Raw genomic sequence first — 14300 nt, 5'->3', positions numbered from 1 at the left:
ACTCAGCAGACGGGGAGGGTTTAGGGTTTAGCAGCCCCAAAAGGAGCTGTCGGGGGCGCGATCTCCTCCCCAGCTCATCTGTGCCTCACACGCAAAAGCATGGAGGCGCTGCCCCAGACACCCAGGGAGGGAAGCCACGTGCGCACCACGTGAGATGAGAGGTCAAAGTCATTGTCCGAGGGTCTCTCAGAGGACAGCCCAGCCCCTCAGCCCACGCCCACCACAGAACCAGAGCCTTACTTGATGGTCACGGTGACGTCCATGATTTTGTCCGTGGTGATGGTTCCAAGGACGTGGTGGCGAATGGCGGTCAGTGTCAAGATACTGGGTGAAGACCTGTCAATCAAAGGAGAAAACACAGACGACACTAGCTCCTCCCTCTCTCGGGATCACAAGCCCACCCTTTCCCTGGGCAGCCACACAACACGAATGTGCTCTTAGTCAGGGAGAAAGGAAGAAGGGAGCCCCTGCGCGCACACTCGCGCGCACACACGCGCACACACACACGCACACACACGCACACACACACACGAGGGAAGCACCTCCACTCAAATGTCCTCCACTTATTAAGTCCCAAGAAACCCACACGCCTGAGCAACAATATAAAAATGGTAAACTTGAACTTGAGAAAAATCCTCATCATTGGAGGCTGGACGATTCAGCAAAGATGATATTTAAGCCACTTTAAAAAACACAGCCTTTCAGTCTTGGTTTACAGAATCTGGGGAAAGAAATCTTCTCTCTCCATTTCCTGTCATTTCCCCCAGGGTCCTACAATCCTTATCTGGAGACGCTAACACACACCTCCCCTGCCCTCTTCCGGGAGAAACAAAAGCAGTCTCAGAAAACAACCCAACAAGCAATGAACAAGAGGAGCGGGCTGCTCGCCTCCACAGCACGCACACAACCGCCAGCAAGCATTCGAGAGGCAGGCAGGCAGGCTTACGTGTCGTAGGTGTAGAAAGCTTGTTCAAACCGGTGACAGGAGCGAGGGGTCACTTTGTACACACCTGCAGACAGAAATCAAGGCACTTCAGAAACGTGTCCCAGCGTTTCAAACCCAAGGGCAGCACCTCTCACGACAGACTCCCAACCTACGGCCGAGCGCAGGACCCTGCTGCAGAAACGCCACGCAGGCCTCTTCCTGGTGGCCCGCTCCACTCCACTGCCCGCTCGCAAGAGCAGACGTTCACCTTCTGCCCTGCATCTGCACGAGCAAGCGCAGACACATCACAGGGGTACATGTCCCCTGCCAAGCTGAGTGAGAGCCAGTTTCCACTGGCAAAGGTTTACTAAAAAGCCCAAGTTAACTACAGCCTGACTCTTTCCTGTAAGCACCCCTAAGAGGGGGCCGGGGGAGGGGCACCCGCTTTCCTCCGCCATCTCTCTAGGGGACACTCCGATTAGGGCACCTCTCACATGTGCCAGAGGCGGACAGTCAATTGCAGAAAGGTGTGAGGCACAGCAACTTATCCCAACTGAACATTAACTGATAATTCTACCTGACTTCTATAAAGACCTGCGGTGAGCACAATGACCCAAGTAGGACCCAGTGCCGCCACTACTGGGAAGAGCGAGCAGGCTCTTCACTCACCCACACACAGTGCCCGAGAGCCTGCTAGAGGCCACGTGACGGCGCACAGACTGGCCCGGGCTGAAAGAGCAAACTGCGGTGACTGCAAGGAGGCCCGAGCGAGGGGCGCCCTGCCCTGGGAGCGAATGCTTGGAGCCAGTACAGAAGGTACAGTACGCAGCAGGCAGACACAGACCAGGACGGGCATGGTGTTGGGGCAGCGCTACCCTCCGCGCGAGAACACTCTCAGGTCATGTTTAGGGTGGCAAATGTCTCCCTCCTGAGGCAACTACTAACTGTCCAGCCTCTTTGGCTTCTACAAGGAACGAGGTAACGGGGGCTTGGCCAAGACAAGGGCAGATTGCAGAAGGCACAAAGAAGAAAACTGGGCTCTCTCCACCCTCCATCTTCCTGACTTGAAGCTAACGAGGTTTGGGATACAGCGTCAGCTCTCCCACAAACAGAGCAGAGCGGCTGGAAGGCTCATGAAGACCCTGGGCCTCATGTGTCCCCGTGCCGGGAGCCACACACAACGGAACCTGGAAACTGCGGTGAGAAACAAATGGAGCCGACCTTCAGCACACATCTGATACACACAATTTCACCTGTCGGAAATGTACACAGGAAGCAAGTTTGGGGAGACAGAAAGCAGATTGGTGGCTGAAAATGTTTCACACTGGGAAAATGTTTTACACTGGGTTAGGTGGGCAAGTTAAATTCACTCAAACCATCATCTTGTACATTTTAAATAGGTACACTTTATGATACTGAAGTTAGACCTTACTAAAGCTGCTGGGGGGTGTTGGGGGGGGAGACGTCACTACAGGATTTAAGCAAGGTGAAAGATGACCCAGTGTCAGCAGTGAGTGGTAGGATATTTTTCAGGTGCCTACATGAGGTCAACAGGCGCTCCCGGGTGAGAGCACTGTTTCCTCCAGCAGAGGGAGGGCGGGCATCGGGAGGGTCCTGAACACAAACCACAGCTGACAGCGCCAAGCACATGGAGTCAAGACAGGAAAAAGACGCCTGTGAAAGCAGGCACGGGTTCCTTGTCCGTCTCTAACCAGGAGCACATTGATCCTTCCAACTCACCAGGTTTGGACAGGCAGAAGCGGTTGACTCCTTTGGAGAGGTTATAAATCCCCACATTCTCAGGTCCATTTCCATCCTGGTAAAATTCCTAAGGGACCAAAGCCAATATGATGACTCACTAGGGAGATGAAGCTGCCAGGATGATTGATCCACGTCTGCTCCCAGACCAGTCACCTGCTTTGCCCGCTCACCCTTTCAGCACGCGGGCGACACAGGACAAAAACCTGTGCTTTTGCTTCCATCAGCCCTTTACTGAGCACCTCCTAGAGGGGCACGGGCCCAAGGCTGCACCCTGGGCAAGACTGAGTGGCTCCAGCTCTCAGGGGCTTCCACTCAGTGCTGGCCAGCAGATGAGGGGCTTTCAGGTCATCAGTGAAAGGCACCTGTGGGTGGCGACCCCTTTGGGGGTCAGACAACCTTTTCACAGGGATTGCCTGATTCCTAACAGTAGCAAAATTACAGTGATAGAGTAGCAACGAAAATAATTTTATGGTTGGGGGGGTCACTACAACATGAGTAACGGTATGAAAGGGTCACGGCCTTAGGAAGGCTGAGAACCAGTGGATTAAAGGGAAGGAATGGCCTCCTGTCAATCACTTCTCAGTTGGAGTATCAGGAACCCATGCTCTGCACCAAGCTTCTTGACTGGAGCGGGTCCAGTGACGTGGGCGGTTCAAGCAGCAGGCAGGCAACAGCCAGACCACTTCCAATTCCTCCCGTGTCCTAACATAAGCCACTGCCTACTGACCATCGGGCTGCTTATCCCCAGGACCGAAAGAAAAATAACACCCGCCACGGCTGGATGCCAACAAGTGAGGTAACACCCAGGGAAGGGCTTACACGGGCAGCTGGTTCCATTCTGAGAGCGGCACCGTGTTCCCCAGCCCTGGAGCACAGCCTGGGAGACGTGCTCTGTTAGAGCAGGTGTGGCCGGCCAGCGGCTGCCATCAAGACTGCAGCTCCCCTGGGCACTGCAGGGTCGCTGCAGGTCAGCAGCAAGGCCATGCCAAGAGGCCGGGGCCCACCAGGACCCTGTCCGTACCCAAAGAGCACTCTTAATCCCCACTACAGGCTTGAGAAGTGGGAACTGGCATCTCAAATGAGAAAACCACGCCTCAGGAACAGGACACGAACTTGCCAACGCTCCCAATCCTGCGTGCTGTCTCCACCAATGGCTCCCCCGCCACCCTTCCAAGTTAGCCTTGCTTCCCCGTGGGACCAGAGCGGGTGGCTCTCTGAAATAAAAGCGCTTGTCCCCAAGCCCCAAACCCAAGGCCACCCAGTTGGTTCCCATCTGGTCCTACGGGGCTTCCAGGCACTTGAGATGGCTTGCTGGGAGCAGGAAGCTTCACCATTCTCCTGACTTTGCAGGGGCAGCCGACGCGTAACCCACCGGGCCCTTCATGCTCTGAGGGGAGGGGCTCCGTGCTCCTGGGCCCTGTCTCCCCTAGTAGGAGGGTGCGTCGTGGGGTGCTACAGCGCCAGCCCCTCCGGCCAGGCCTACCAGAGTGATGGCGTGAGAGAGGGAGCATCGCAGCATGTAGCCCGTCTGCCTGAACTCCACCGCCGCCACGTCCGCCTCCAGGACCTCCACCTCCAGACTCTTGTTCTTCCAGCACCAGTCCTCGTGCACGATGCTGGCTGCAAGGCAACCGGGTCAATCACCGCCCCGCCCCCCCCTGCCGCCGCGGGAACTAGCCGAGAGCCAGACTGCGCAACAAGGAACGGCCAAAGAAAACGGAAACCGGTGTCATTAAAATCACCCAGAGAAGAGCAGGGGGCCTGAAAGATCGGGCGGCCACTTCTTCTACCAAGGGCCCCAGGCTCCGAGGACCACTCCTGTGCAGGGTAGCGGTGCGCGTGCAGGTGGGGAGAGGCAAAGGGGAAACGAGCAGGAGGGAGGCCTGTGTTCCCGAGATGTTGCACTGATCAAAAGTGCCACCGTGCACCACGGCCTGGGAAGATGGGCGGAGATCTTCCGCAGCCCCGCGCGGATCTGGGGGAAGCAGGCGCACTGGCAGCGGGAGGCTTGTCCAGAAGGGGAGCGGCATTGGCCAGCACCTCCTACCTCGCAGGCCCTGGGCGGGGGCTTCAGTCCTGATGGAGGAGGAAGCTGGGTCTCAGCGGGGTCCGCACTGCTAGGGCAGTGGGAGAGCACGTGGCTGGCACACTCGCACCTCTCCCACCTGCTGCTCAGCAATGAAACAGCCTGGCCCAGGGTATGGGGCTGCTAAGGTGAGGTGCCCGTGGGCTGCAGGTCACGGGGCAAAGGAGCGGAGGGTTTACAGAGGCAGCTCCAGGGGCGGGGTGCAGGCCCTGGGCGGCGGCCTTCGCTCTCACTTTTATATCTGCCGGGGAGCACGCTGTCGAACACGAACGTCACGGAGCTGGCCTTGCCGGAGAGCTGCAGGCTCCGCTTCTCACCCGGGCGGCTCAGGGACTGCAGGGTCACCAGCAGCTCCCCACACGTGTCTGCAGCCGAAAGACGGGGGAGGGGGAGGGTCTCACCAGACTGGCCTCCCACGCTAAGCTCACCTGTTCAAACCTTCACCCTCCTGGGGTGCTGGCCACTACCATTTAGCACCAGAGGCACTGAGGCCTTTGAGAGCCATGCCCTCCATGGAGGGCCCCATTTCACAAGAGCCTGGGGAGGGGGAGAGGAAAGAGCGCAGCGTGTATTGGCCACCTCCTAAGAGAGACAGTAAAACCCACTGCCGCCCAGCCAGTTCTGGCTCATCGTGACCCTAGGGGCAAGACTGGAACTGCCTCAGAGGGGATCAGACTGTCAATCTCGACAGAAGCAGGAAGCCAGCCCCATCTTACTCGGTGGTGTTGCTGATGGGTTGGTACCCCACCCTCGCCATTTATTTATTTTTTAGGCAAGCCGTTCCTGTCTTCCGCTTCCGTCTTACCCAAACAGGAGACTTTCCCAGACACGGAAGCCAAAAACTGCACAAAAGCCACGTCCATCACCGGCCTGTCGGTCACTGTGACAGGAAACATCGAGGGCTTCAGGGCCAGCCCCGCTCGCGTCTCGGCCTCAGGAACAATCACCTGCAGGAAGACACGTCACAGGCAGCTGCTGCCAGTCCCCAGAGACCCAGAGCAGTCACCCAGACACGGGGCTACCTACATGTCAGCGGACAGAGGTTCAATTCTAGGCCTGGCTCAATATTAGAAGCACAATAAATGAACACATAGCCTATTACATGAAAATGCATTTCCAATCAAATGTAAAAAATGCTGGCCTTAAAAATACAAAAAAGGACTAGGCTTCGACACCCACGGGTGCACAGAAACATGCACCTGCTAGCCTTCTCTACAGGGCACACAGAGGCTCGAGGGCTCCCTCTTGTGATGACTCGATAGGACAGTAGCCCTGCTTGCTCTCAAGCCTTCCCCAGACTGTACATCTGTCAGGGGGTCGACAGCCTCCTCTCTCCCGTGAAGCAGCTGGGGAGCTCAGCTGTTGCTCTGGTACAACCTCCTCTCCCCCCAGGGCTCCTCCAGCTCCCTCTGCAGACCACACACACAAACGAGGGCACAAGGAAGACGACCACGTTCTAGAATGGACTGCACAGCTCTTCTTCACTTGATGGAACTACTGAAGTGCACGCCACGCGGATTCTATACCAAGAAAACTGTTACAAAATAAAACAAAACCCAAGTCCCTTTAAGTTTAATGTCAGCTAGGAGCTTGCCAACCCCGTGTGGTTGGCTCCTTCACAAATCAGGACCTTTCTTCCTCCTTGTCCTGCGTGCCTTTCCCAGACTAAAAAAGGGGTGTGTGTGCGTGCCTGTATGTCCAACGGACAGCGTTTCCACCCCAGTACAGACAAGGTTAGGGAGCCCTGGTGTGTGTGTGTGTGTGTGTGTGTGTGTGTGTGTGTGTGTGGTACAGACAAGGTTAGGGAGCCCTGGTGGGTGTGTGTGTGTGTGTGTGTGTGCATGTGGTACAGACAAGGTTAGGGAGCCCTGGTGTGTGTGTGTGTGTGTTACAGACAAGGTTAGGGAGCCCTGGTGTGTGTGTGGGTGTGTGTGTGTGTGTGTGGTACAGACAAGGTTAGGGAGCCCGGGTGTGTGTGTGTGTGTGTGTGTGTGTGTGTGTGGTACAGACAAGGTTAGGGAGCCCTGGTGTGTGTGTGTGTGGTACAGACAAGGTTAGGGAGCCCTGGTGTGTGTGTGTGTGTGTGTGCGTGTGCGTGTGTGGTACATACAAGGTCAGGGAGCCCTGGTGTGCGTGTGTGTGTGTGTGTGTGTGGTACAGATAAGGTCAGGGAGACCTGGTGGTGCTGTGGCTGAGCGCTGGGCAGCTACCTGGACGCTCGGGGCGTTAAGCCACCAGCCACTTCACTGGAGATCCATGCAGTGATGCGCTTCCTAAGAATTACAGCCTCAAAACCCTACGTGACAGCGCTACTCTGCCCTATGAAGGCGCTATGAGTCAAACTGGCTCAAGGTCAATGGGTTCAATGGAAACATTACAAGTGGAATGATCTTTTCTTGCAAGAGTGCCTTATCGTGGTTCCCAAAGGCTCGTCCATGTAGCCAACTTCAGCACCCAATGTCCAAGAGTTCAATGGAGCAGCGGGGCCTGTCAAGTCACACACCTCCCCCTTGGTGGAAGGGGAGGGCACCCCGTCCTTCCCACTGCATCCCCTCGGAACAAAGGATGGGGGCATCACAGGGGGCAGTGTCAGGGAGAACCTTGGCAGCCCTCTCTCCCACCCTCCCCTTCCCTGCTCTCCCACAAGGGAGGAGCAACAACAGCTGATCAGAGGGCCCTGGGGACAGCGCTCTCCCGGGGCGGGACCACTGCAAGGAAAAGGCACAGGGCCGACCCTGCTCTCACTTGCCTTTTGCCCTCTGGGCCCCTTCTCAGGTGCTCAGGTATTCACCCTCTGGGGAGGCCTCGGGCCAGGGTCTCCAGCCCCTCTGCCCACCTGGACGTATACGGTGGAGTAAGTCTGCCCACCTGGATGTATACGGTGGAGTGAGTCTGCCCACCTGGATGTATACGGTGGAGTAAGTCTGTCCACCTGGACGTATACGGTGGAGTGAGTCTGCCCACCTGGATGTACACGGTGGAGTGAGTCTGCCCACCTGGATGTATACGGTGGAGTAAGTCTGTCCACCTGGATGTATACGGTGGAGTGAGTCTGTCCAGCTGGATGTATACGGCGGAGTGAGTCTGCCCACCTGGATGTATACGGTGGAGTGAGTCTGTCCACCTGGATGTATATGGTGGAGTGAGTCTGTCCAGCTAGCTCAATTCTGGGTGAGGGAGGAAAAGAGTAGCTCCAGCTGGGCCTTGGTTCCGAGCCATGAACCGCACAAGTTACTGAACGGCCACCGATAAAGAGTTTATTTGTATCTCCTCTGGGTTCATGAACATTCCAGCTGGCAGTCTGAAACGAAACCCCAAACCTATGGCTGTTGAGTCGCCTCAGAATGGTGTCCTCTACAAGACAGAGAACTTCCCCAATGGTGATCCATCGTCACAGAAGAAGAGTGCCAGCTCCGTCCGTCCGTCCATCTCCCACAGAGCAGGAGATAGGTTTGAACCACCAACCTTTCTGTTAGCATACGAGTGCTTAACCAGTGCGCCAGCAGACCTCCTTAGCCTGACACTGATCCCCCGTCAGGAAGCCTCACAGCTGGGAAGAGGAGAGAAGCGGGGTCACCTGGCTTTTGCACCGGGGCGTGCAGGAGTAGGAAGACTTTCAAATAAGAAGCTGTCAGGCGGACTGCTCCTCCCGCTAACCCCACTTTTGCTAATCATAGCCCTAGAAGAAGCACTGCTTGTTGCAAAGATGAAATAAAAACAAAGCTCCCAACATACCTGGACATTGTAAGACCCTGGTTTTGCTTTAAAACAAAACGATCCATGAGCATCCGTCTCCACGGTGACCAAAGGCTTGTCCTTGTCTTGAGATGCCAGGACAACTCTGTATTTACTCATCTGCTTGACCGTGTCAGGGAAGCGGATGATTGAGATCTGGCCGCAGACGCTGAACCTGCCCAAGAGAAAGCCATGCACCCGCTCCATTAGAAAAGGCTCCTTTCAGCCAACAGTCTGGCCCCCCTGCCACCCGCACGCCAGCAGCCAGCTGAGGGGTAGTCCTAAGGAAGACAGGGAAGGCCACCTGTCTGCACAGGGCCGGGCCGGGCCGGGCAAGGGCGCGAGGCTGCACTGTGCGTGTGTCGGGCAGTATCTGGCAAGTTCCCATGGGCAGACCCCTTTTTCACAACATCTCTAGACACTAAAAGGGTCTCGGCTAATTGGATCATCGGCAATCAAGTTAGAAGGTGAATGAGCCCTTAAATGCAAGGGCTTTCTGCCACGGAGCCCAGGCCGACTCATAGTGACCCTACAGCAGAGGCTAGACCTGCCCTGGTGAGTTTGAGACTCTTCAAGAGAGGAGAACTCAAGACCAAACTCACTGCCATGGAGTCAACGCAGACTAAGAACGAGCCCGTGTCTACAGGACCAGAAAGCCCAGTCTCCCCCAGGGGCTGTCGGTGGTCCTGAAGTGCTGACCATGCGGATCACAGTCCAACTTGTAGCCACTACACCACCAGGGCTCCCCAAAGCAAGGGCTAGAAGCTGCCTGAGAAATGGGGGCATTATCCCGGGCTCAAAGCATGGCAGGGTTATCAAAGACCCTTCCTCGCTTCTGATGACACTGAATGTGGGATAAAAACAATCGGAGCTGTGAACAGAAGAGGTAATTAGCTTAAAAAGGCAAAGTCACGACTGGACTCCTGAGGAGCTGGGCGCTACAAAAGCCGCTTCTCACGGAAAGGTCTGTAAGGGCTGACTCAGACTTGAGATGGAAGCAGCAGTGTGAGGCGCGGCGAGCCCATGGCGGGGAGCAACGGAAAGGCCACGCTTTCACCGATGCAGACCCATGAAGGGCAACGTCCTCACAGCACTGGCCCTACTGGAGAGTCGCTGACGGCCCGACGTGTAGTCATGGACGCAGCTGCGGGCTGACAAACGGCTAAAGGGTCAGGTTTCTTTTAAAGAATTACTTTAGTTAAGGAAAAAAATCCCCTGTGGTTTCCGCCTGGAAGATAACAGAACGGTAGAACCTGAGCCTGAGCCGAGAGCAGCCGAGCACACAGGGTGGTGGGCTAGTCTGTGGCTGGAACCCGGGAAGATCAAGAATAGCAACCGGCACGGTTGTTTCTTTGGGGCGAAGCCAGCCAGCCCACGCCCGAGCTCACAGGGGGGAAATGAGACTGCCCGGGAGGCATTGGAACACAATGGAGAAGAACTGTCGGAGAGCAACCTGGGGAGCAGTGCTGCGCCCCTTCACCCAGCTCTCAATAAAAAGCTCCAAGGGAAAACCATATACACACACATAGGAAACTCAAAACCCAACTCTATCCTGTGCTCCCAGAGCCCGGGCCCCGGGCTACAATACTGATCAGAGAGAGAATGCGCTGACCCTTGAGCAGATGCGAGGGGTGTACTTGGGTCCTCACGGCCCCACAGTGGGTGCTTTGGGGAAAAAGGAGAGAAGGGGAGACAAGCTGATGAAATAAATACAGCAAAACCTGGCATGTCCACAGGACCACGCCTTACTCTCGCCCAGCTGAACCCGTCTGCACCCCAAAGCTTCCATGAGATCAATTTCAGCTCATCTTCTCCGTTGGAGAGAGGGGTCTGTTTTTTTCCATATCAATTCTCCAACCTCAAGGGTGTACTGGAGTCCTTCAGGCAGATACACTAGAGAGCCGGCGGGGGGCTGACGTGTGTCAGTCAAGTCTGTCATCAGGGCTCCGAACGCTTCTGGGTGGAAATGGATCGTTGGGGCTCTGTCAAGCTTGTGGGCAAGTCCACCCCTTTTCGCAGCACTACCTCAAGTCCCCTGGCCTTCTCAGAGTCAGGGGTGCTCAGGTGCCCCAGGGTTTTCTGTGAAATTAAACTGGGAGATACTTTTTTTAAAAAAAGAAAAGGAAAAGGTAACAAACGTCAAGCCAAAAGGCAAAGATGCTGCCTGGGTCCGAGAGAAGAACGGTGATGCTTGCTTTCTGAAGGCACCGGCGGGTGTCGCTGCTCCTTCTTTGATCCACACAACCCACTTTAACGAGGAAGCTGTAGAAACGGGGCTCCCCGTCTCCGAGCAGCTCCTCCTCCACCCATCCAGCTGCTAACCAGGAGACGTGGGACTCAACAGCACTGTGGCCTGGGGAGTCACCACCAAGGCCACTTGTGTGTCGCTTCCAACCCTGGCAGCAACCCGCCCCAGCCACCACCAGTCAACAGCCAGAGCCTCCTCGGGGCCCCCTGTGCGCCCTAGTCCTGATGCAGCCCCTACTCCACAGAGCAGGCAGCCCCCCGGGTCCCTGGTCCACCTCAGGCCTGGGCAGGTGCAGTCGGCGCCTCTGTTTGGGAAGTCCCTTACTGGGCTGGTGTTGAGTCCTCCCGAAGGTCTCCGAGGGCCCAGAGAGGCCCTCCTGAGCGCCAGTGCAAAGTCTTCTCCAGCAGCCTGGTCTCTCCCCACACAACACGCGCACAGCGACAATGTTTGTACTTGCTCTCCACCTCCCCAGGGAGAGAAGCTCCGCACACGTGTCAGTTGAGTTCACTGCTACCCACCAGTGTCCCTCACACACAGTGCCTCGGCCCAAGGAGAGGGGAACCTCCACTCGAGCGGGACTGCCAGAGAGCCCAGCACAGCGGGGGGAGGGGGCAGTCCAGGTCCCAACGGCTTTCCATGCTCATCTTCTCTTCATCTGAGGCCCTGCCCTGGATCCTGCCCTGTACGTGGTCGCCATGGCACGGTCACAGTGGCTTCCTCGGGAAACAAAGCAGGGGATTGTCCTGCCCTCGACCGCCCGTCTTCCCCACCCAACTGTGCACATCAGACTCTGCCAGGCCCCACCTGAACACTAAACTTCCTTCTGTACAGCCTGTGACCCCACCCTCCCTTGGTCCGCCCTGGGCCAGCCCCTAACTGCCGACATTCCATTCTGACTTGAGGTGTGGGCCCAGCCCTGCAGCCCCCTTTAGGTTTTACACTCTATCCGAGCATTTCATGGAGGGCACCACGTGGTGGTCTGACAAACCACTCAGCCAACAAAAGTCCCACAGGGACCCCAAGAGGCTCCTTTCCTGACCCAGTCAGGGGCGGCAGGCACCCTGCCTCTCAAGTTGAGAACCCAGAAACCACCTCGACTCTCCCTTTCCTGCCCTTCCCCCACCCCAAAGGAAACCCAGGACCAGCTCTGCTGACTTCTAGCCCCAAGGCATCCTCCGCTCTGTCCTGGACTGCACTCGGAGGCAAACGCTCAGCAAGCCGCTCCTCCCTTCCATGTCACTAGGCCACCCACTCAGAAAGGAACGGAATCATGTTCCTCGGTGCGCAAAACGGTCCCCTGGCTGATGGCGCCCTGGGCAGGAGGGAGCCCCCATCTCCCATGGGCTGGGAAAGGCCAACGCCCCTCGGCACCACCCTGCTCGTCCTGCCCCACGCCACCAGCTCCAGGTGCTCAGCCACACGGCGTAGCTCCGACACCGCACGCCTGGGCCACACCTTTCCCTTCGAGCTGCTGCCTGATGAGTGGGAGAGCTTGAACTGTGTTCCCCAGAGAGCCATCCCAGTCTCAAGCCTCGACGAACATGACCTTACCTGGACACGGGGTGCTACAGATCTAAGTAGTCCAGTTAGCACGAGGAGCTAACTCGTGGAGTCTTGGGGGCCCTTGAGAGCCAGCTGCACAGACTCCCGGGGAGAGGTGCAGAGGGAGAGGAAGGGCGACTGTAGCTAAGCTGCCACAGGCCCAGGAACAAGGGGTTAACAGGGGCAAAGCAGGAAGGGAGGACACGTCCCTAGAGATGTCCGAGGGAACACGACTCAGCTAACGCCTGAGTGCAGACTTCAAGTCTCCACGCTATCAGGGAAGCCACTTCTATTTCTGTAGCCAGTGAGAACTCACTGCTCTCTCAAGAGGGCAGCCCCGCCCCACCAGCCCACCGTTTCCAAGGTGATCGAAGCCCACGCCTATGTCTGCACTGGCACAACTCGCTGGGACTCAGCCACAGACACCCCCACCCCCCCTGCACACACTTACAACTAGTGCTTATGAGCAGGGGGAACTAAGAGGCCCGCCGACAGCATCTTACTGCAAACATTCTCAACCAACCATCTTCAACCGTCCTCCGAGAGCTAGCCCAAGAAAGGTCCCCCGGGCGCCAAGCCAGACACGGAAGGTAGTTTTCACATTCAAACAGGCCCGTCTGAATGTCTGTTTATATGACGGAGCCACCGTCATCCTGAAGAAGGTGTCTGAGGATGGCGCTCTGAGGCAGCGGGCAGGAGAATGCCAAAGCCAAGCACCATGGGCTCACCCTGTTGCAATGATGTCAGCCAGCTGCGGGGTGTTGGGGGCGATTTTGATGGTGAGCGTGTCGAAGGAGAGGTGCTCCTTCTGAGCGTGGATGGTGTATGTCCCCGTGGTTATGTTCTCCAGGCGGAAGGAGCCGTCCGCTTTCGTTCTGACTGAAACACAAACGCACAGAAGGTGGGTCAGGAGCACCTGCCCGTCCCAACACAAACTCGGGGAAACCGGGGGCAGCAGGTTTTCACACAGTGAAGAGCTCACGTCCTGGCACAGGAAGCTCCAGGGAAGTTGGCAAGCGTTCAAGGCAGCAGAGCAAGCACTGGTACATGCATTCTCCTGCCACAGGAGGAGGCTCAGACAGACACACAGACTGCACCGGCGGGCGAGGGAGTGGGGGTAACATCATCCTGAAGCTACACAGGCTTGACAAAGGATACTTGTCTAAGTATATTTACTTTTTAGCTGCAAATTGATCCACGGATGTGGTAGAGTACACGGATGTGGTAGAGTACACGGATGCGGGAGAGTACACGGATGCGGGAGAGTACACGGATGCGGGAGTACACGGATGCGGGAGAGTACACGGATGCGGGAGAGTACACGGGGGACGTTACGCAAACTTCTGAGACACAACCAAACGCCTTCGGGGAATAAGCTGCTGGGCCTGGGCATCAGGACCATGGTTCTCGGGGCACACCAAGGCCCACTGGCATAGCCAGTCCACAAAGGTAGCATTCTATGCCCCACCGGGGTGAGCAGTCCCCTGAGGGACACTCTCATCTCTCCCCATCCAGAGGAGAGCAGAAGGATGGACAGGGAAAGATGCCTGGAAAAACTAGTCCACCGGCCTCATGAGCCGCGAACACACCAGTCTCCACCAGCCTGAGGCCACAAAGCACGCAGTGGTGCCCGGCTACCAGCACCAAGTGCTCTAAAAGGATCGTGTCAGAAGGTCCTACATAAGAGTGGGAGGAAAACGTGGAATAAAATTCAAAATCATCTAAGAGGCCAAGCTGGATGGAGGCTGGTGGGACCTCCAAAGCCATGGGCCTTAGTCATCCTTCGGGGCTGAAGCTTCACTCAGTTCCATGGGGAAACGTCACCCGCTTAAGCGCCATGGGGCACACTTCCCCAAGGACAAAGTTCCGAGGGTGAGGAAAGAGCGGGGAATGGAGCCCAGAGAGCCAGGGAGAGGGGAGGAGAGATGGTCCCCCAGGGGCTGGTGCGTTCAGCGGTGACCTGAATCTGAACATGTAGGAACTGCCGAGGGCGAATCTATGAT

General features: G+C 56.7%; 1 protein-coding gene across 1 annotated transcript in view; it reads right to left on the bottom strand.

The window, feature by feature from the left end:
• Positions 1–14300, bottom strand: part of LOC142462563 (BOS complex subunit NOMO1) — a 57431-nt gene that overhangs the window by 22753 nt on the left and 20378 nt on the right. Inside the window, exons 11-18 of the mRNA XM_075564552.1 lie at positions 13026–13176; positions 8508–8682; positions 5578–5719; positions 5006–5137; positions 4170–4306; positions 2666–2753; positions 947–1010; positions 241–336 (exon numbers count right to left, since the gene is read on the bottom strand). Of these exons, the coding sequence (XP_075420667.1) occupies positions 241–336; positions 947–1010; positions 2666–2753; positions 4170–4306; positions 5006–5137; positions 5578–5719; positions 8508–8682; positions 13026–13176 (985 nt within the window). The remainder of the gene's footprint in view (positions 1–240; positions 337–946; positions 1011–2665; positions 2754–4169; positions 4307–5005; positions 5138–5577; positions 5720–8507; positions 8683–13025; positions 13177–14300) is intronic.

This window comes from Tenrec ecaudatus, chromosome 12, assembly GCF_050624435.1.
Source record: "Tenrec ecaudatus isolate mTenEca1 chromosome 12, mTenEca1.hap1, whole genome shotgun sequence".
Lineage (NCBI taxonomy): Eukaryota > Metazoa > Chordata > Mammalia > Afrosoricida > Tenrecidae > Tenrec > Tenrec ecaudatus.
This window is presented reverse-complemented; position numbering and strand designations above follow the sequence as displayed.